Raw genomic sequence first — 21,842 nt, forward strand, 5'->3', positions numbered from 1 at the left:
TTTTGATTGGATTATATTACAGTGGGTTTGCATACTTTAAATGTATTTGAACGCAAAGCAGCTTTTATTTCTTTTGCTTTTTGCCTTGGATTTAATTTTACAGAATGGGGCTTCTAGAGTTAATTTATTTCTGTTTGCTTATACCACAAAATTGGGATATGTGAATTATGTTTTTTTTTTTGGGTAGTGTCACCGTCTGTATTTCTTGTGCTGCTTTGATTTTATATAATTCCTACCCTCCACTGTCCAGCGTAGTACAATGATGCAAATGTGATAAGTTGCTCTTTAGAAGAAAGGAACTGATGACTTGCAGCTATGAGATGCAGGATATTCTTTTTTTGGCTTGCACACATACAGCAAATCGTGCAATCCTGACTGCAATGCCTGAATGGCCCGAATGGCTATTGGAAATTCTGATTTCTAATTATGAGGTGAACTTTTTTTTTGGGGTGAATTATCTTTCCGGGAAGTTGAAATTGGACTCTGATTTGTTAAGATTGCAGATCAAATTTGCACGATTTTGGTTCTTCTACCAGTTTTTATTTCCTTGCACATCCTCTGAGTGGTCATTCTTGGGAAGTGGATGAAGGTTGGCTCATGGAAATCACAAGAAAGCTGTTCAAGCTTTGCTGAAATTGAGGACCTTGTATACAATTTTTTAACCATCATACTTGAGCATTCAATGCGCCAGAAAGATGGATGGAAGGTATGGTTCGGATGTGTTGAATTTGGTTAGTTACAAGGATGGTTTTTCAGTCTAGTGTAGGCTTCATATGCTTTCCTAGTTGCAAGGTTTTCTTTTTTTAATTGTGCATTGAAACACCCCTTGCAATGCAATCTTTATCAATGTTTAGGCCAGACTTGCTCGGGTGTTTAGAAACCCAGTATAACTGCTTATGCTTGGGCACTGATGACGACATAAGTGTTGCTTTGCTTGCTAAGTGTCTTCCTTTTGTTTTTCATAAAAGTTTTTGTTTACCCCTTTTTTCTTCTCTTTCATTTTCTCTTTTATTTTCTATGTAGATTTTTGGTCTTTAGAACAACAAAAAATCTAAATTTGTATGATGGGACTTATTCTAGTCTTACAAAGGTATATTTATATATAGACTTGCTCGGAGATGCTATTTGTATGTCACGGCAAACTGCAATGTGCACGCTGTTTCTAAAGCTCAAGTTGAGTCGAAATATGTGAATGAAGTCCATGCTGCATCCTTAAGTAGTAGATAGGGAAATTTCCACACACGTTGTGGCCTGCTGATGTTGCAATAATTCTTCACATTTTTAGCGGTGCAGTGCCCTATCAGCTAGTGGAATTCCTAATATTGTAAAACAAAGAAAGGCTTCTTGGAAATGTAACACACGTCTTTACAATGGTTGTGGCTTGGGTGAAGAGTGTGTGGACTCTTATTTGACTAGCCCTGCTAGCCCTTGTCACAGCTGAGTCTGCTCTTCTACTCAGGAGTTTTGACAGGAACTCAGTACGAAGACCTTAACATAAATGGATGCCCATATGTGTGTGTGGATATTTGTGCATATGAGAGAGAGAGCATATGTTCTACTATTGTCTACACCATATTTGGGTGCTGATGATGTTGGTAGGGGTGTCATACGAGCTACTCCTTGCTATGGCTATGGAATTTATGGTTGTCAACCTTGTAGGTGATTGTCATGAGGTTATACTGCACTGTTGTTTTGTTTAAAGGATGGATTTGGAATGCTCCTGGATTAATCTAGATATAAAGATAATTTATGGTCTCTTATTCTTTCCACCAAGATGAGTCTAACTAAAATCTACGAGCTAGTCTTAATGGTGGATATGAAACCTTGGGCATATAAGCAGTGCAGCGACCCCGGATCTGGTAGTATCTGCGGCATCTCATCAGCAATTTGCAAATTTTCGTCCATCTCCACATCCTGCTTATGCTTGAGCACCGATCAGAACATAATGTAGTTTTGCTTACTAAGTTGCTTTTATTTTATTTTTTACTCATAAATTTGTCTACAAAACCCCTTCTTTCCTTTGTTCTTTCACTTGTTCTATAGAATTTTTAAATTGTAACTTATGAAGGGTGGGTTTGTGTATGTGTGTGTGTGTGTTTGTGTGTGTTTGTGAGAGAGAGAGCTGCCCATGCAGTCTGTTTGTTCTCCTAAGACTCATGGGGGACTGAATATTCTCAATCTTCAGTTTCATATGTTAGCAAGAAAGAGCACTATGATTGTTGATTTTTTTCAGCAAAAACAGCCATGGGCTATTATGCTAGCAGCTATGTGTGGAAACATGACGTCACATGCATATGGGCATTGGATTACAGATCACTGGGAAGCAGTCATGATCACATTTCAGGGGAAAATTCATGGTTGTCCTGTTTCTACTGCTTTTATTCATGATTGGAAGAGAATTCTCTCTTATGCTAAATGGTCAGGTGCTTCTTCCCATCATGGTAATTCTCTTTGCTTGGAAAGTATCCATTGGAGCAAGGTGTTTGAATCGCCTCTTGCTTTACAGGCACCTATTAAAGCATATAATCTTATGAAATTGGGCATAAGAATTGTCGGAGATGTTGTGGACCAACAAGGTTATGTGCTTTCATTTCCACAAGCTTGCAGGACATTCCCCTTGGGTCTGCATCATAGACCCATTTGGAGAACACTTACAATTATGTTGCAGCCATTTGTTCCTGTTCCTCCACTGTTTGTACAGGACAGATTACTGGAGTGGAATCTGACTTCCTCATCTCCCGCTATCAGTTCACTTTCAATGCATAATCTGGCTTCCTCGATGGTCTACCGATTTCTTCTTCCACCGCCATGGATTGATAAGCATGCCAACACTCTTTGGAATTTGGATAAGCCTTTATCTTGGTGGCAATCACAACTGGAAAGCCAAATCGCCATTGAATTAGAGGCTTTTCTTTTGGAGATGTATAGTGGGAGCTTTTTCCGTTGGGGTGAAATTGGCAGCACGTCGTATTGCTTCCTCTTCCTGCCCCCGTTGCTCTCATCCCCGCGAGACAGTTCCCCACTAATTATGGTCTTGCCCGCACTCTCGGATATTGATCACTCATGTCTCTCATTTGCTGCGGCTTCGGTTTCCCTCTATCAGATTTGGGAAACTCTTCTGGATGTTTGGATGCTTCTCATCTCAGATGTCTCCTTTCCTCCTTTTCTTTCACTGGGCTCGTTTCTGGGTACTATGGACTATTTGGACACAGAGATTGCATTCTAGGATGGGACAACAGTTTCCTCAGGCATATGCTTTCTTCAGAATGTCCCTCAAGCAATCTTTATATGATAGCTATGCTGCGAGGGACTTGGATGATACTAGTCTTGAAGTGTTTTCTGACTGTTTTTGAGTTTTTCCATTAGGCTCCTTTTTGGAGTCTAATGCCATGTACATTGATTTCATGTTAATAATATAGTTACTGGTTTCACAAAAAAAAAAAAAAAAGAGAGAGAGAGAGAGAGCTGCCTTCCTGCCTGCTGGTCGACCTTCCAGCCCTCTTCCAAGGTTTTCTGCCCTCTTCCAAATCTTTGTAAGGACAGCTTCGTGACTTCTCTTTTGGTTCGCCTGCCTGCTGCATCTTGTATGGCTGTTTTCGAGGGTGGTAGCAACAACGTAAAGGATGGTAGGATCCACTTAGTTACAGCATACATAGTAATTTGACAAATAAATATGCACCACAGATTAAATCACAGGGGAGCTAGAGCGCTCCTACCAGCTAGGACATCCTGGAAGCAAATCACAATCTTCTGTAGCAGCCTGGACAGGCTGGAAACGCTTGGAACAGCCCTGAAATCGCAATATGCAACAGGCTCTTGGATTAGGTGCAATTTCCTCTGGCAGGCCTTGGATGCACTGGAACTGGCCCTGCCTGATGGTGATTTTCGCTGGCAAGCTCTAGAAGCTCATGGCAGATGACAATTTGGCTCTAGCAGCACCTGGCAGGCTCTGGCAGCTCACAACTAATGATCTGGCTCCTCTAGAATAGATTTTGGCCTTCTGTCCCCAAAAACACGGCTCTGTGCTCTTTTTTGAGTCCTGTTTTAAAATTAGCAATTTGTAATTGCACCACTCTTTTGGCCTCCTATTGCACACTTTGGCCCTAGGAATTAATTGCATAGTAACTGGGCGCACATTCACAATTTCCAAGGGTCCACTAGGGAATTTTAATTCCAAAGTCCCACCCCATGGCTAGACCCTCGCGCCCCAGAGGCTCAAGGCAGTCACGCGCAAATTATGGGAGTTGCAAATCAAAAGTCCCATAATTTCACGTCCTTGTGACAGACCCCCCTCTTGAAAGAAGGCAAGCGTCCGAGATTGCCATAAATTACTTGCAAAAGAAAACCAAGTGGAAACACTACAATGTTTGGTAGGCAAAAGACAAGTAAACATTCCACATACATGCATACATGCATACATGCACACACAAACAATATGCTCCCCACGATGTCCGATCCACCTCACGTACGGCTATTTCTAAGGACCCACTGCCAGTGGTACATCATGAGCATATGTAAACACTTAATGCATTCACATAGATACTCAGACTGTACTTCCCAGGGATAGTTCATGCATGCTTTACCCACCTATGGCCATCTCTTGAGACCCACACTAGTAGTACATCGTGAACATCCGAAGTACCTGAGATATCAAATCCAAATCTGAGTGGACAGCCAACCATGTCGCCAACAGATCACCAACAGTGCATATACGATTTGTAGAGCTGCAGATAACAAATACGTATAGCACTGCAAACCAAGCGACTAGTACACCTAATGTGACTAGTACACCACGTACATCGCGGCCAACGATGCACGACATAGACCACTTCCAGGAATTGCGCATCGGGAACCAAGGTCAAGGGGAATCCATTCTCTTTTTGTCGAAACCACATGACAAAAAAGAGCATTCCCATCTTGTCGAATCCTCATGACAAGAATAACATGCATATTTTATCAAAACCTCATGGCAAAAATAGCATTCTTTTTTTTTGTAGAAACCTCATGACAAAAATAGCAATCTCATTTCGTTGAAACCTTATGACAAAAGAGCATCCAAAAGTAGCAGGGAAAACACCATCCTACAAACCGTATAACATACATAATCGAGAATCGGATGCCAAAAAGAGTGGCAGGCTCTGCCATACAAAATTCTTTTTAAAAGTACTTGTATACGGCGCTATACAAAACCAGCCGTAAACAACCCGCTGTGGAATCAGGAACTCTTGCCCTTCGGAACATTCCGTGGCTCATCCGTGTCACTAACCGTCTTCCTCTTACGGTTGGGACAATCTCTAGATCGATGTCCCTCCTCTTTGCAAATAAAACATTTGCCAGCTTCATATAAAGCGCGTTGTTCCTCTGGAGACAAACGATTACATTCATCCTTTTGACAATTAGCTTTTCTATCAGACTTATCCCCGCGAGATCCATTCTTCCTCTCATCCTTCACCGGATCTTGAGCATCCTCAAAAGTGTTCGGCTCATTTGTATCATACAATGAACTCATTCAAGTTGAATCAACAAAGTTTGATCCACTTGTTCCTCTTGAGTCAGCCCTTGTTCTTTTGGAGAGGAGCTGAAAGTCTGTTGTTCTGCAGAGTTTGTAGCAGCCACTAGGAACTGTTTTAGCTTCCTGTGAGCATCCCTCTCTTCTCTGACAACCTCTTTCGGCATTTTTCATTTCTGCAATCACTGTTGCCAATGCATTAGACATATTTCTGTCTTGGTTGTCCAGCTGGTTCAAATCCGAATTCAAAGTGCCTGTAGTGACTTTTTGATAGTCTTTTTCTCTATCCCTGACAACACAGTTATCATCTTAAAAAATGACAGCCAAGCCTCTTTTCACCAAAGAGGACACAGAAAGTAAGTTCTTCTTTATCCCTGGACATCTAGAAGGCAAAAATCAATCCCATCAATTGGGGAAAGCAAAATCCTTCCCAACTCCTGTCACTATATATGAAGAATTGTTGGCACAAGACACTCTTTTGCCAACAGGAGTAGGCTGCAATGTGCAAATAAATTCTTCTTGGAAGTAATGCACCCTGAAGCACCACTATCAAAGTCAAAGTAGCAAACTGCATCTGAGGCATCCCTCACACTGAGTGAGGCAACCTCATGGTTCACCTAGCATCATCATTGCAAACCAAAAAGGCCAATCTTCAGTAACAAGGTTTTATGCCATTCAATGTTACAACTTGCAAGAGACCGAAATGAAAGAATGGGGTGTGGAAACGGGAAGAATCTTATAATTTTATTTTATTTTGGGGTTTTTCTTGTGTTATCTTAATATTCAGAACTATATGATTATCGCTTAAGATCAAAGATGGAGGATTGAACCAGCTTTGTGAAAGAACAAATGATCAGTCAGCTTTAGCTACAATTGAGTACAGCTTGAATTGTGCCAAAGGCATATTGTAGGATCTTAGAACATGAAAGCCTTAACAATGAATGAACACCAGTTATGATGCAAGAGTGCTCAATTCATTCTCAAAATGAGTCACATTCAACCTTTTACAATGAGTTCAAAGCAAAGATATGTAGTCATTATCCTTTAATTCTCCCCTTTAATGACTACAATATTTGTGTGAGACCAAAGGCTTCTATATGCCTTGTAAACAAGATTGCCTAGGAGCGCCTTTAAATATCGGCATACACATCTCCACCACCATCATCTGGTATACTCTTGTAGCCTGTTTCTAGTGGTGTGGCTGTCGGTTAATAATTTATCTGGAGTAGCCCCGTTGCATGCTCCTCTCTTTTTGCTTCACCTCTACACTGAAGAAATGATGCAATAAACCTAGATCTGCTATCTCAAATCTTTGTGCCAGCAGTCCTTTTATGGCTTTAATCAACTTTTCATTGTAGCCTGTTATTGTCAAGTCATCCATATAATGATCAGCCTAGATAATGATTGATCAATTCGCGCCCCTTTTTTTCTTGTCTTTGCTTCACAAAACTTGCTCGTTGTCCATATATACCTCTTCTTATAAGTTACCATTTAAGATGGCTGACTTAACATCCATTTAATGAAGCTTCCAATTGTGTAGTGATGCAAAAGAAACTCCCAATCTCACAGTATTATGCTTTACTACAGGTGCAAAAGTTTCAAAGTAGTTTTCTCTTATTCTTGGAATACCTTTTGTACTTGTCTCACAGTGTTATACTTTGGTGCAGATGCAAAGGTTTCAAAGTGGTCTATCTCTTATTCCTAGGAATACTCTTTTGCAACAAGTACTTGTCTATGCTTCCATCCCCTCAGAACTTCACGCTATACACCCATTTTGCATCCAACAGCTGTGCAAAATATTCTACAATGCTGTGATCTTTTTCTTGTTACTTGCTAGAATGCTTATTCCCTTATCTTTTTTTAGTTGCATTGATGGAGTTATATCTGATGAAGTTGCATTGATGGAGTTATTCCCTTAGCTTTTTTTTTTTTAGTTGCATTGATGGAGTTATATTTGATGAAGTTATATCTCTCTAACCTGTAATTTTAAGTAGCTTTTGCTGCCCTTACGCTTAAGACGGATTGCCAATAGAAGAGACAAAAAAACTCATGAACCAATATGAGGAAAAAAAACTCATTCATGAAGTGGATCTATTGTTGTCCAAGCTCATAAATATGCCTTGATTATCCATAGTATTTAGTATTCTTGCTGCCAATCTATAGGCTTATCTATCTGCTATGTTGTGCAATTGGACACATTAGAGTGCAAACTGTAAAAGAAGGCAATTTGAAAATCCATACTTCTATTTACTAGGGCATTTCATAGGCTTGTGTCTTTGGTTATACATTTGTTCACTTGCATTGCATGATTTCTTCATTTTGCAAGAGTGTTGAGTGGTTTCAATCCACCTTAAGTCGACATGACCCATTTGTGACAAAAGCTAAATGTAGTCTGCATGTGTGTTCTTTTCTCAGGACGTGGAGTCAACCATTCATTGTGCAGAATGGTTAGCAATGATTGGGGGCTCGTCTACTGGTGAGCAACGCCAACGGTAAGTCATTGTGTTGGTAGAAGCTTCATATATGGTGCCATTAGGATATTTTAGTCCACGTTTTTTGATATTATAAGTAAACCAAAGAATGCCGTAGCTTGCTCTGGAAAAAAGGGCAATCAAGTGATGCAAATATGGGGTGACATGATGTCTCGTTTTGAAAGCTTTAACAAAAATGTTGTGTAGTGTTTTTTCACATCTCTTTAATGACAGTTAAAAAAGTTGAACTAGTGTAAGGACCCAAAAAAGAAAGAAAGAAAGTTCATTACAGCTCATAGAAAGAGGTCTATGAGACTGAAAAAACCAGATACAATGACTTAGAGAGAGCCTTCTATAAGTCAGGAGAAAATCTTATGTTGGGGTAAAGGCACATTGCCACCCTTTTGTAGTTATGACACCTATGACTGTCTTAAGACAGTCATAGGGAGAAAAACCTAATCCTAATAAAACATATGAGTTTGTGGTGTGGCTCAACACTTCTTCACACCCACACTTTTGTGTCTCCCCCTCTCTCTCTCCGTCTTCATCGTTCCACTCCCTCTCCCTTTCCCTCTCAACTGGTATCAGAGCCTCTACCTCTCCCACTTCCACTCCCGTCTACCCCTCCCTCTACCCCTTCCTCTCCCCTCAGGCATCGCACCCTACAGCGCGCGGGCAGAACAGGGCAGCGCGGGGCAGCTCGCACTTGCAACAGCAGCAGCTAGCTGCTATCCGCTGCCAAGCGGGCGTAGCCAGCGCGCAGCGCCGGCGCGCACCCAGGCTGCACATGGGCAGCCGTACAAGAGCGACCTGTACAGCCACCCGTACCGGCTGTACGGAATCCGTACAGGCTGTCGTATGGCTGTACGGTCGCGTGGCCAGCAAGGCTGCCATACCGTACGGACGTCGCCGTATGGACGCTGCATCAGGGAGGTACAAATCAGAACATTTTTTTTCTTGGGATTTGTGCCCTCGCAGGTACAAGGTACAGCAGGTACAGGAGGCACAATTTTTTTTTGAGGAAGAAGGAAAAGAGAGAGCACTTTGCTCTTCATTCCCGGTTGTTCAGTTCTCAAAACTGTGTGTTGAAGGTACAGCAAGTACCCTCGTGTCCCTCATGCTTGAGGTGACTAGTGCCACAGTGTGTGGTGGTTGCACAGTTATCTTGTTTCGGGAAGGTCAAATGCCTTGATTTTGCAGAGGGCTTTTATGCTTTTGCTCAGTGCAAATCTCAGCTTTCGGGTGACAATTTCAAAGGGCTTTTGCCTGGCAGTTTATGCAGTGTATGCCTTGAGGCAGTGTGGAGCCAGGGTGCTCACATTGGTCTTGTTTCCGCAGTGTATTCAGTGACATTTCTTGCAGGTCACATTCTGTGTAGGACACTTTGAAAAATCTCAGTCGAGCCACGCTTGGCCGGGGCGCAACGAGTTTACTCGGTCCCTAACTGTCCATCGTTGACAGTGCTCAAAAGATTCTCTCTTCAGTGTTTGTACGTTGGGATCTGTGTTGTTACTGTGTACACAGGGCCGTTTATGCATTACATTGTCAGGTGAAAGTGCCAGGAGAGCGCTGTATTTTGTATGCTATCTCAGTGTTGAGGTGTTTTTCACTTGGTACAGGTGTCAAATCAAGGGGCTTTTGTCCAGATTTTGCTTGTGGGCACTTGAGTTACTGTTAGAGACCTTCAGATGCCTTTTATCCACTTGGCAGAAGGGTGATTGCTTGGGATTTGTCCCATTCTTTGTTGCAGGTTTGTGACAAGCTGAGGTGTTTGGAGCCTTTTTTTCAGTGAATAGAACAGTGTATGACAAGTGGTTTATGCATATAAAATCAGTGCAATACCTCATCTGAGGTGGGAGAAGTGTCCAGGACAGCAATGTTTTGTGCTTCGTCAGCTGATGATGCATTGATAAAGCACTTGTGGAACAGCTGCAGCATTCTGAAGTTACTGTTTTGTGCCTATTTGAGCACGGTACAGTGTGTCAGAAGGTACAGTGACTGGAGGGAAAATTTTTTGTTTTGCTGCAGATTTTTTGACAGTAAAAACAGCACTACTGTGAGTGCTCCTGGCTCTTGATAGAGCAGGTTTTCTGAGAAATCAGAATTTTATTTAGTCATTTTTTGACTTACAGGGAGTCAGGTACTTTCCTTATCTGATATGGCATCAGGGGGAAGTGAATCTTCAATTCTGAACATAAAGAAATTGGAAGGGGCACACAATTATGCATTATGGGCAGAACAGTGTTTGAATGTACTTCTGTTAAAGAAGATTTCTAAGCCCATAAGGGTGAAGGGTGTCAAGCCATCTGGGATGTCAGATGATGAGTGGGAGGAGCTTGATTTGTCCGCTAGGGCTGCTATCATGCTTACTCTCAGTGATTCTCTTGTGTTCAATGTTCAGGCTGAAAAGACCTCTTATGGCCTATGGCAGAGGCTAGAAGAGTTGTATGCCCAAAAGAGTTCAGTCAGTAAGGTTTATTGGTTGAAGAAGCTTGTTGATCTTCGCATGAAGGAAGATACAGCTATGACCTCACACTTGAGTGAGTTCAATGCCATCTTTACACAGCTTATTGCACAGGGATTGAACCTTGATGAGGAGTTCAAGGCTACTTTCTTGTTGTGTACCCTCCCTGAGAGTTGGGACACTTTCAAGACCTTCCTGTCTAATTCAAATGTCACTCTTATGTATGCTGATGTGGAGAGCTCTCTCCTTATGGAGGAGATGAGCAGGAAGAATAATATGGGCAGCAAGTCTTCTAATGCTTTGCAGGTACAGGAAAGAGGTAGGACTCAGCAGAAGGGGAGATCTGCTGGAAAGTCCGAATCTCGCAGTCAGTCCCGTGGCAAAAAGGATATTGAATGCTTTTACTGTGGCAAGAAGGGACATGTGAAGTCTAAGTGCTTCAAGTTTATACGGGATCAGAAAGCCAAGAAGGCTGAGACAAAGGATGCAGGCAGTGGAAGCAAAGACAAAGGCAAGGGCAAGGCAGACGACTTGGATGCAGTGAATGTTGCAGCAGAGGACAGTGAAAGTGACAGACATGATGTTTTATGCTCTTCTGCTGTAATTGCACATACATTGGTTATTGATGGCCATGACATGCACACCTGGCTCTTGGATTCAGGTGCTTCTTTTCATGTTACTCCTCATAGGGAGTGGTTTACTTCCTACACAGGTACTCATGGAGTTGTTCACCTTGGGAACAACTATGCATGTCAGATTGCAGGGATTGGCAGTATACAGATAGTATTCCCTGATGGACGCACATTTATGCTTGATGGTGTTCGTCATGTGCCGCAAATCAAGAAAAATCTGATTAGCACTGGCTTGTTGGATGACAGTGGTTACCACACCACATTTGGGGATTCCAAATGGGTGATTACTGATGGCCAGGGTGTAGTGGCTGAGGGTTATAAGAGTGATACCTTGTACCCTCTTTATGTTTCCAGTGTAGGTAATCATGTTGTTGCCATAACCGAGCTGCCAAAGGTTTCATTGTGGCATAGCCGGTTGGGACACATGTCCGTTAAAGGAATGCAAGAACTGTCACGTTTGGATTATCTGCCGTCTCTTTCATTTTCAGATTTGCCTACTTGTGATCATTGCATATTTGGCAAGCATTCTATGACTCCTCATAAGAGGAGAACTCCCCATAATAGAGCACCCCTTGATCTAGTGTACACTGATTTGTGTGAGATGCCACAGCTATCACTAGGGGGTGCAAAGTATTTCATTACTTTTATTGATGATGCCACACACAAATTGTGGGTCTATTTCTTGAAGCATAAGAGCGATGCCTTAGATGCTTTCAAGAAGTTTGTCGCTCAGGTTGAGAATTGGACAGGTCGCAGGTTGAGATGCCTCAGATCCGATAATGGGGGTGAGTATGTGTCACATGCTTTTGTACAGTTTTGCGAAGCTAAGGGCATTAAACAGGAACTCACAGTCCCTCATAATGCATCTCAAAATGGTGTGAGTGAGCGGATGAATCGAACTATTCAAGAGAAGGTTCGATGTATGTTGTCTTATGCTGCATTGCCCCATGGCTTTTGGGCAGAAGCCGTGCAAACAGCAGTTCACCTAATTAACAGGTCGCCGAATAAGGCTTTGGAGTTGAAAGTGCCAGAGGAGGTGTGGTCTGGCAAGCCACCTTCATATAAGCACTTACGTGTGTTTGGCTGCGAGTGCTTTGCTCATATACGCAAAGAACTGCGCACCAAACTGGAGCCAAAGTCTTTCAGATGCATCTTCATGGGTTATGGTGACGAAGGTTAAATGGGTACAGGTTATGGGATCCCGTCAAATGGAAGATTATACGCAGCAATGATGTCATCTTCAAAGAGGATAGTGTACACAAAGAACCCGTGCAACCTGTGGAATACATGAGGGTTGTTTATGATGATGTCGGACAGCAAAGAATGCCCATTAATATGCAGCAGCAGGCTGCTGTAGATAACCCTGTTCAAGAGGGTACACAGGCTGAAAATCAGCCAGACAACTTTGCCAATGATGCACCACTGGATATGCCAGCAAATGGGGCTGTAGAACAGCCAAATATGGTGGTACAGCCACCCGTCATGCATGACGAACAGGCTAGACAGCAGCCTAATCCGGAACATTTTGATAGGAGGAGCACCCGTGTACAACGGCCTCCTGACAGGTTTGTTCCAGGAGCCAATAATGTGGCTGATTTTATCATGCTGACAGATTGTGGTGAGCCTTCCAGCTTCAAGGAAGCTATGGGAAGAACAGAGAAAAGGAAGTGGGAGAAAGCCATGCAGTCAGAAATGGACTCCCTACTTCAAAATGATACATGGGACTTGGTGCAGCTACCTACAGGCAGAAAGGTTTTGCCATGCAAATGGGTTTACAAAGTCAAAGTGGATTCAAATGCTTTACCGAGGTATAAGGCCAGATTGGTTGCCAAGGGATTTAAGCAGGAGAAGGGCATTGACTTTGATGAGATCTTTTCCCCTGTCGTCAAGATGACTACTTTGAGAGCAGTGTTAGCTCTTGTTGCTCATGAGGACATGGATTTATGTCAGATGGATGTGAAGACTGCTTTTCTTCACGGAGATCTCCATGATGAGATCTACATGAGTCAGCCAGAGGGATATGCTGTTAAAGGGAAAGAGCAGCTTGTGTGTAAGCTCAAGAGGAGCTTGTATGGACTCAAGCAGGCGCCAGGAGAATGGTACAAAAAGTTTGATGCCTTCATGCAGTCCCAAGGGTATCATAGGTGTGAAACCGATCATTGCTTGTACACCGAACGGGCAAAGGATGGCAGTTTGATGCTACTCATTCTATATGTGGATGACATGCTGATTGCCAGCAAATCTCAGCAGGAGATTAGTGCTTTGAAGAAACAACTGCATAAGTCTTTTGACATGAAAGACTTGGGTGATGCAAACCATATTCTTGGTATGCGGATTATCCGTGACAGGTCCAAGGGACTTTTGTTTCTGTCACAGAAGGAGTACATTGACAAAGTACTGGAGAGGTTTAAAATGGAGGGGGGGAAGTCTATTAGTACCCCGTTGCCTCCACATTTAAAACTCAGCAGTAAGGACAGCCCCAGATCAGATGATGATAAGGCTGAAATGGCCGAGGTTCCGTATGCATCTGCAGTTGGTTCTTTGATGTATGCCATGGTTGCCACTCGTCCGGATATTGCTTTTGCGGTGGGAGTCATCAGCAGGTATATGGCAAATCCAGGCAAGCGGCACTGGGAAGCAGTGAAAGGTGTCTTGAGGTATCTCAAGGGTACCAAAGACTTGTGCATATGCTATGGTAGGCAGGATGCATTGGTGCATGGTTTTACAGATTCAGACTATGCAGGGAATGCAGATAACCGGAAGTCTACTACCGGTTATATTTTCACATTTGCAGGAGGTGCTATATCATGGGTGTCTCGGTTGCAGAAATGCGTTGCACTGTCAACCACTGAAGCTGAATATGTTGCAGCCACTGAGGCTTGCAAGGAAGCAATATGGCTTACTCGGCTGGTGGGAGATTTGGGCATTACAGGAGATATGCCAGTTTTGCATTGTGATAGTCAGAGTGCTATCATGTTGGCAAAGAATCCGGTCTTTCATCAAAAGACCAAGCACATAGATGTGAAATACCATTTCATCAGGGAGGTACTGGAAGACAAGCGACTTGAGCTTGTGAAGGTGCATACTGATGATAATCCTGCAGATTTGCTCACTAAGAGCTTGCCTACAGAGCGGTTTGCACATTGCCACCACATCATGGGATTAGGATGAGACCATTCTTATTTTATGGTCTTGTATACAGTAACTGTATATTGCTGTAATTTTTATTCTTTTCTCCCCTTTAGGCACATTGGCCTTTAGGTGGGAGGTTGTTGGGGTAAAGGCACATTGCCACCCTTTTGTAGTTATGACACCTATGACTGTCTTAAGACAGTCATAGGGAGAAAAACCTAATCCTAATAAAACCTATGAGTTTGTGGTGTGGCTCAACACTTCTTCACACCCACACTTTTGTGTCTCCCCCTCTCTCTCTCCGTCTTCATCGTTCCACTCCCTCTTCCTTTCCCTCTCATCTTATCATGTCATGTCATGGCAATGTTCGAGGTGCGTGATTTGAGCTCAATGTGGACCCGACTATGATCGGAATCCCATCTAGGGTCTTGATGTCTATGAAACATATCAGAGATCTATTGTTGGCGAACCTACTCCTCTCTGTAGGGTGTACTCAGGTGTGACGTGACGCTACTTGACATTGAGAGATTGCTATGATGGTCCCTCGAATGGGTTGAGTGCTCGTGGGGCCTGTATCCAACCTCTTGCTTACGTGACATGTCTGAAAGTCAGAGTCGCAGTCCTGGTGTCTCCTCGTCACTTCTTCTATTGTGATGCAAAAGTCTATAATCTCTTGTTTTTTATCACCTTGTGGCGTAGTATGTCTCATGAGCCTGGACTTGAGTCAAAGGACATCGTGTATAATGAGTGCAGCACACCGCTGATCTGTTTAGTCAATGACTCGACTCATGTCACTAAACTCTTTCGTGAAAAGGCAATGGTACCTCCCTTAGATCTCATAGTATCGCGAGCATGCATGAAGGCACACTCGGTCTCCACCTCTAGCGTGTCGCATTAAGGCATGCTCCTCGGTCTCCACCTCTAGCGTGTCGCATAATGTGTAAACTATCAGATCTCTATGATGTTGTGTGGCTGCAATCTCACGCCTTGTCTTGATTTGGAGTTTGTGAGATGATGTTCTAAGCTGGCCCATGCCAATCTGTACTGCATGAGAGGTGGATTTCTAAGTATCCCGGTGCTTGGATAAAGCCCTCATCATCCAGATGAGAGAAAGGCTCTCTGTAGAAGGCCATCCTTGTCGTATGTGGGTGCTAGGGGGGGTCCATGTCCTAGTCTTCCCAAAATGCATATGCTTTCCAAGCATGTTTGTGAACCTTGTTTGCTTGGTAAGATGCACCGTTCTACATTTCCCAAGGATGGGAGATTTGGTGCCTCACACAAGAGCTCACATATCTGCATATGTCGAGATGTCTCCCGTGGTGGTGGAGGGCGTGGTCTCCTCGGTCTTTGGTTCCGATGGGCTATGTCAAGGGTGACGCCTCGCCTCGGTCGATCTCCCTGAGGAGAGCTGAAAAGGTCGAACCTCGATCGTGTGTGCTCTAGTCGCCTGTCGCGTCGTGTACGGTCTCTGCATCCCTCGTCTAGCAGTGCAACAGTGCTATGTCGGCTCTCTCCACCGATCCATACGTCTCTCATGTCGGCTAGCTCGTCCTCCTCTACACCAAAGTGCCCTAGAGCTGAGTCAAGTGCATAGAAATCTGTGACCTGTCTCTACGCTCGGTCTACCTCAGTGCCCTGTGGTGCGGCGGTCCCATCGTGTTGCTCTCTGATATGTCGTAGTAGCGTCTCTCTGTGTCGTCGCATCTCCATTAGGTAGAGCCTAATACAAACCTGGTCCTGGAAGTGGATCAGTTGTCAGAGTGGGCCAAAGCTGTGACCCTCTTGAAAAAGCTAGTGGTAGTGGCCTCGGATCTCATAGTAGGCTGGACAGACACCTAGAAAATGCTCCTTTGTCTCGTCTGCCCCCATCGTGCACAACTTGCAAGTCCATTGCTCTCTGGGTATGCCTACAGCTATCCTTGCCTCGATCCTCAACTGATGGGACTAGACCCGCATCTGTCTGATGGCAATCCTCAGCGCGTGTGAGACTCCTCTGTCCTCGAGATACTGAGGTCTGATGATGAGCCCATCCTCTGATACTCTGAGGAAATGGTCATAGTAGAGCTGGGTCTTGGTGGGGAACTCCTGGTCCCCCCCCCCCCCCCACACCCAAGTGTGAGATGTGTGGAGCTGAAGGAGATCTAACCGTATGATGCGGCCTTCCTGTCAAGATAATTGTCCTAATATAGTTGATCTACTTCTAAGCTGGCTGTTGGAGAAGGTACTTCCATCACATCCATATTGTTGGTTCATTTCAAGGATGCCGTTATGGACAACTAAAGAGCTCGCTTTTGCTAGTGGCTTTGAGATATTTTGCTAGACATGGATCTGTTGCTAACGCTTCTTTTTTTCGTACCGGAACCATTCGAATTGCGCGCAAGTGTAGATTTGCAAGGGTTGTGTAAAATGGCCGAAAGATCTCGGCCCAAGAAGCTCGGTCAAAAGATATACTGGGCACCTGGGCATACGGCCGTAGACGCTCCTTATCCATCGCCTTTTCGTGCCTAAAAGAAAGCATCCCGTGGGATCAACTTGGGCGGTGCATCCATGCTATACTGAAACGGGGGAAGCTGGTCCATCTAAATGCCGTGACTGGCAAACCATGCGGTGATGCGTGCATACCATGCTGTACCGACCCCACTCTCTGCTAGCTCTATGGAAGACTCTAGTGCCAGTCTCGAAAGTCTCTCGTGAGGTAGGTCCCAAACTCTGTGGAGGAATGTCACTGTCTGAAGGATGGCATCAACATGGAGAGGGGTCGTGACAAATTCTGCCTGTACTATCTGATGGGGGATCGAGGGCTTACTCTGAATCATCCTAGAGCCCATAATCACCTGTAGCCGCTCAAATCTCCTCCATTTTGTTGTTGAAAGATCACACCCCCAAGAAGGTGCCGCATACATGGCAGTCGGCCTCACGAGAGTGTCAAAAAGCCAATGCTTCGTCGATGGATCCTGGAAGTGCGCCTGGAAGCACTGTCGATCTAGTCGGGTCAAAGCACCATGTCCTCGTGTGAGTTCTGCTCTGGCTGCGTGGGTCATTGTGAAAACCGGCCTTGTGAAAACTGCACCCAAGTATGTGTAGGACTGCACAATCTCCACTGGTTGACTCTGGTATGTAAAGCTATGTTGGTGAAGCACTGTGCGAGAGGTGTTGAAGATCATGACCTTGGTCTTCCCAAGGTTAACCATCAGGTCTCTTTTTACTGGGATGCATTCTAGTTTTAGGAAGGTATATAGAAAAGATAGTATGCTATAGTGAAGTCTGATGCATTTTCAATACATTTTATTTATCATATTGCAAGATGCTGGGTCACTTGCATTAATGGACTTTGGTGCTCACTTGCAATTGAGGAATTGCTTATGTTGAAGGATGTTGAAGCATAGGATGTGGTGAATCACTGGTCTTCCCAAGGTTAACCATCAGGTCTCTCTCTCTGGAGAACACCTCTAGGGCATCTAGATGTCTCTGTAGTCCCTCTGACGAAGATGACAGGAGGACTATGTCATCCGTTTATAGTAGAATCTGTATGATCAAGTCAGCTAGTGGTGCTCCCTCGCCTCCTAAGGGTCTATGAAAGATGTGATCTCATCAATGTAGAGCTTGAAGAGAGTCGGTGAGAGAGGGCATCCCTGCTGTTCCCTGATCGTGCTCTCAACCCAGTCTGATAGGCCTCCTAGGGCACGAACTCTCCCTCTGACGGACTCATATAGGCTCATCACTCAGCAGATCAGAACCTCTGGAATCTCCATATCCTGTAGTCTCTTGATCATGCGGGATCGCAGGACAGGGTCGAAGGCCTTCCAAAAGTCTACAAAACAAGCGTACACTTTTTGGCATCTTTACCTCGCCTCCTCAATGATAGTCCTCAAGGTGAAGATGTGGTCTAGTGTGGAGTGCTATCTTCGGAAACCTGCATGCCGTAGAGCACGCTGCCCATGTGCCTCTGTATGGCTGCTAATCGCCCTCTCCAGTACCGATCCATAGATCTTGGCCATTATGCTTAACACAGTGTGACAGGAGTCACAGATGACCTATGGAAGATATACATTCAGCAGATATAAGTACCCTTAACACCACCAAAAAGGCCTACAGAAAACATTTCCTCCACCCACGTGAGGATGGCAGTAAAATACCTATACATTCATCTCTCTTGCATTGTAGGGATTGCCATGGGTTAGCTTTGCTCGCATGAGGATGCCATCAAGGCACCTATAGATTAGTCTCCCGTGCATTGTAGGGATCCCCATGCGCTAGCTCCATACCTCTTCTTAGAGGGTTCGCATTGAGGCTTGGTAGGAGATTGCAGCCACATGACACCACAGAGATGTGAGACTATGTACTCTTTGTAACATGCATGATGTGGAGATCGAAGCGTGTACTGATGAGATATTCAATGAGTGAGACCATTGACTATCCAAACCATTGTGGCTTGCAATTATTGTGCATGAGGTCATTAGACGATGAGCTTGACTCATGAGGCTTAATGCTAGACATTGCCCCCAATTGCAATTGATCATAGATTTCTTCATAAGAAAGGACCCTACATTGATTGCGGATCGTAGGGTTTGGGACCTTGAGCACACTCTTGAAAGATGTTAGATTTGCAAGAGAGTGGACTTAGGCGGCTGAGTTCATTGCTGCATCATAGTGTCGGGCTTGCTCTTGTGCTCTTGATGCCTAGGAAAGCGGTGCTATCTTTCCTAGTGGGACCTCGATGGGGCCTGCATAAAGCTTAACTTAACTTACTCTGGATGACATATGACAAGAATCACTCTCTAGGCATTGGCTTGTGAAATGTTTTCAGTTTGTAAGAATGGATGCATTCTAGTTCTTTGTTTCTTTTTATTGGGATGCATTCTTGTTTTATGAAGGTATATAGAAAAGATAGTATGCTATAGTGAAGTCTGATACATTTTATTTATCATATTTTGCATTAATGGACTTTGGTGCTCACTTGCAATTGAGGAATTGCTTATGTTGAAGGATGTTGAAGCATAGGATGTGGTGAATCACTGGTCTTCCCAAGGTTAACCATCAGGTCTCTCTCTCGGGAGAACACCTCTAGGGTATCTAGATGTCTCTGTAGTCCCTCTGACGAAGATGACAGGAGGATATGTAGAATCTGTATGATCAAGTCAGCTAGTGGTGCTCCCTCGGCTCCTAGGCGGTCTACGAAAGATGTGATCTCATCAATGTAGAGCCTGAAGAGAGTCGGTGAGAGAGGGCATCCCTGCTGTTCCCTGATCGTGCTCTCAACCTAGTCTGATAGGCCTCCTGGGGCACGAACTCTCCCTCTGACGGACTCATATAGACTCACCACTCAGCAGATCAGAACCTCTGGAATCTCCATATCCTGTAGTCTCCTGATCATGCGGGATCGCGGGACAGTGTTGAAGGCCTTCCAAAAGTCTACAAAACAAGCATAGACTTTCTGGCATCTTGACCTCGCCTCCTCAATGATAGTCCTCAAGGTGACGATGTGGTCTAGTGTGGAGTGCTATCTCCGGAAACCTGCGTGCTGTAGAGCACGCTGCCCATGTGCCTCTGTATGGCTGCTGATTGCCCTCTCTAGTGCCAATCCATAGATCTTGGCCATTACGCTGAACACAATGTGACAGCAGTCACAGATGACCTATGGCAGATATACATTCAGCAGATATAAGTACCTTGAACACCACCAAAAAGGCCTACAGAAAACATTTCCTCCACCCACGTGAGGATGGCATCAAAATACCTATACATTCATCTCTCCTGCATTGTAGGGATTGCCATGGGTTAGCTCTGCTCACATGAGGATGCCATCAAGGTACCTATAGATTAGTCTCCCCTGCATTGTAGGGATCCCCATGCTCCATACCTCTTCTCAGAGGGTTCGCATTGAGGCTTGGTAGGAGATTGCAGCCACATGACACAACAGAGATGTGAGACTATGTACTCTTTGTAACATGCATGATGTGGAGATCGAAGCGTGTACTGATGAGATATTCAATGAGTGAGACCATTGACTATCCAAACCATTGATGGCTTGCAATTATTGTGCATGAGGTCATTAGACGACGAGCTTGACTCATGAGGCTTAATGCTAGACATTGCCCCCAATTGCAATTGATCATAGATTTCTTCATAAGAAAGGACCCTACATTGATTGCGGGTCGTAGGGTTTGGGACCTTGAGCACACTCTTGAAAGATGTTAGATCTGCAAGAGAGTGGACTTAGGCGGCTGAGCTCATTGCTGCATCATAGTGTCGGGCTTGCTCCTGTGCTCCTAATGCCTAGGATGGTGTCCCACAGTGAGGAATACTAAGTAGGAGATGACAGCAACAACTGACCTACTGAAGCGGTGCTATCTTTCCTAGTGGGACCTCGATGGGGCCTGCATAAAGCTTAACTTACTCTGGATGACATATGACAAGAATCACTCTCTAGGCATTGGCTTGTGAAATGTTCTCAGTTTGTAAGAATGGATGCATTCTAGTTCTTTGTTTCTTTTTATTGGGATGCATTCTAGTTTTATGAAGGTATATAGAAAAGATAGTATGCTATAGTGAAGTCTGATTCATTTTTAATACATTTTATTTATCATATTGCAAGATGCTGGGTCACTTGCATTACTGGACTTTGGTGCTCACTTGCAATTGAGGAATTGCTTATGTTGAAGGATGTTGAATCATAGGATGTGGTGAATTATGCTTTCCTGCTAAGCAAAAAGCTTTTTTATGACCTCTATCTTTTGCACTCTTTGATGAGCATATGAGAGATGCTACTTTCTATTCCAGAATTATGCTTTCCTGCTAAGCAAAAAACCTTTGTATGACCTCTATCTTTTGGTGGAATATATTGGAAGGAGCCTGCAAAAGATTAAAAAATATGTGTGGTTGTATCCCGGCTTGAAGCTGAGTATCCAACTCTTTGATGAGCATATGAGAGATGCTACTTCTATTCCAATGGTCTTATTGGTTTTTTTTGGTGTGGTTTTTGGACTTTTGGTGGCTGTAATATTGAAGGCGTGAGGAGTCCCTTCCTGTTATAAAAAGAAAACTTTTAGGAGGCCTCTTGGAATTTGCTGCCAGAGAACTTCAGTTGCAGGTGTGATATCAGAATCTGCTCATTTCATCATGTGACATGTACAGCGGTTCTGCAGTCTTCCTTTTACTTTTGTTGAATGTATTTGCTTAAGTAGTTCCTCCGTGGCTGATATATTGTTTTGTATGGCTACAGACTCAAGTTGTTGCAGCAGCTGCAGCAGGTGTGGCTGCTGGAGGACTCTCTCCCAAAGCAGCAAAAGCTGAAGCTGATGCAGCAGCATATTTGTCAATGTCTCTGGCGGAGAATGCTCTTGTTCTTTTGATGCTTGTGGAAGACCATTTGAGACTGCAATGCCAAATTTTCAATCCTTCACTGTCATCTGCACCACATAGCAGTGGACCAGCTTCTCCACGTGCATTTATGCCAAGTCCAAGCCTTCTGGGTTTAGGAAGAACATACTCCGATGGGGCGGAAAGCATCGGGTCTCGGAGGCTAACAATAGCACATGATTCTGGTGGCCTGTCACTTGATGTATGTTGCTGGAATTTGTAGCTGAATATCTTTATGAAGTGTAGCGATTTTTAGTATGCTTAGAATTGGTAAT

The 21,842-nt window shown here is 44.0% G+C and overlaps 1 protein-coding gene across 1 annotated transcript in view; it reads left to right on the top strand.

Annotated features, from left to right (window-relative positions):
- The window catches only part of LOC147898840 (WD-40 repeat family protein / beige-like protein), a 181,787-nt gene that overhangs the window by 26,077 nt on the left and 133,868 nt on the right, over window positions 1-21,842 (top strand). Inside the window, exons 5-9 of the mRNA XM_087379237.1 lie at window positions 327-431; window positions 590-706; window positions 7,925-8,001; window positions 21,217-21,298; window positions 21,431-21,769. Of these exons, the coding sequence (XP_087235363.1) occupies window positions 327-431; window positions 590-706; window positions 7,925-8,001; window positions 21,217-21,298; window positions 21,431-21,769 (720 nt within the window). The remainder of the gene's footprint in view (window positions 1-326; window positions 432-589; window positions 707-7,924; window positions 8,002-21,216; window positions 21,299-21,430; window positions 21,770-21,842) is intronic.

The sequence above is a fragment of the Dipteris shenzhenensis genome, chromosome 9 (genome assembly GCF_047967505.1).
Source record: "Dipteris shenzhenensis isolate YYH24624 ecotype China chromosome 9, Dip_SZ_1.0, whole genome shotgun sequence".
NCBI classification, from domain to species: domain Eukaryota; kingdom Viridiplantae; phylum Streptophyta; class Polypodiopsida; order Gleicheniales; family Dipteridaceae; genus Dipteris; species Dipteris shenzhenensis.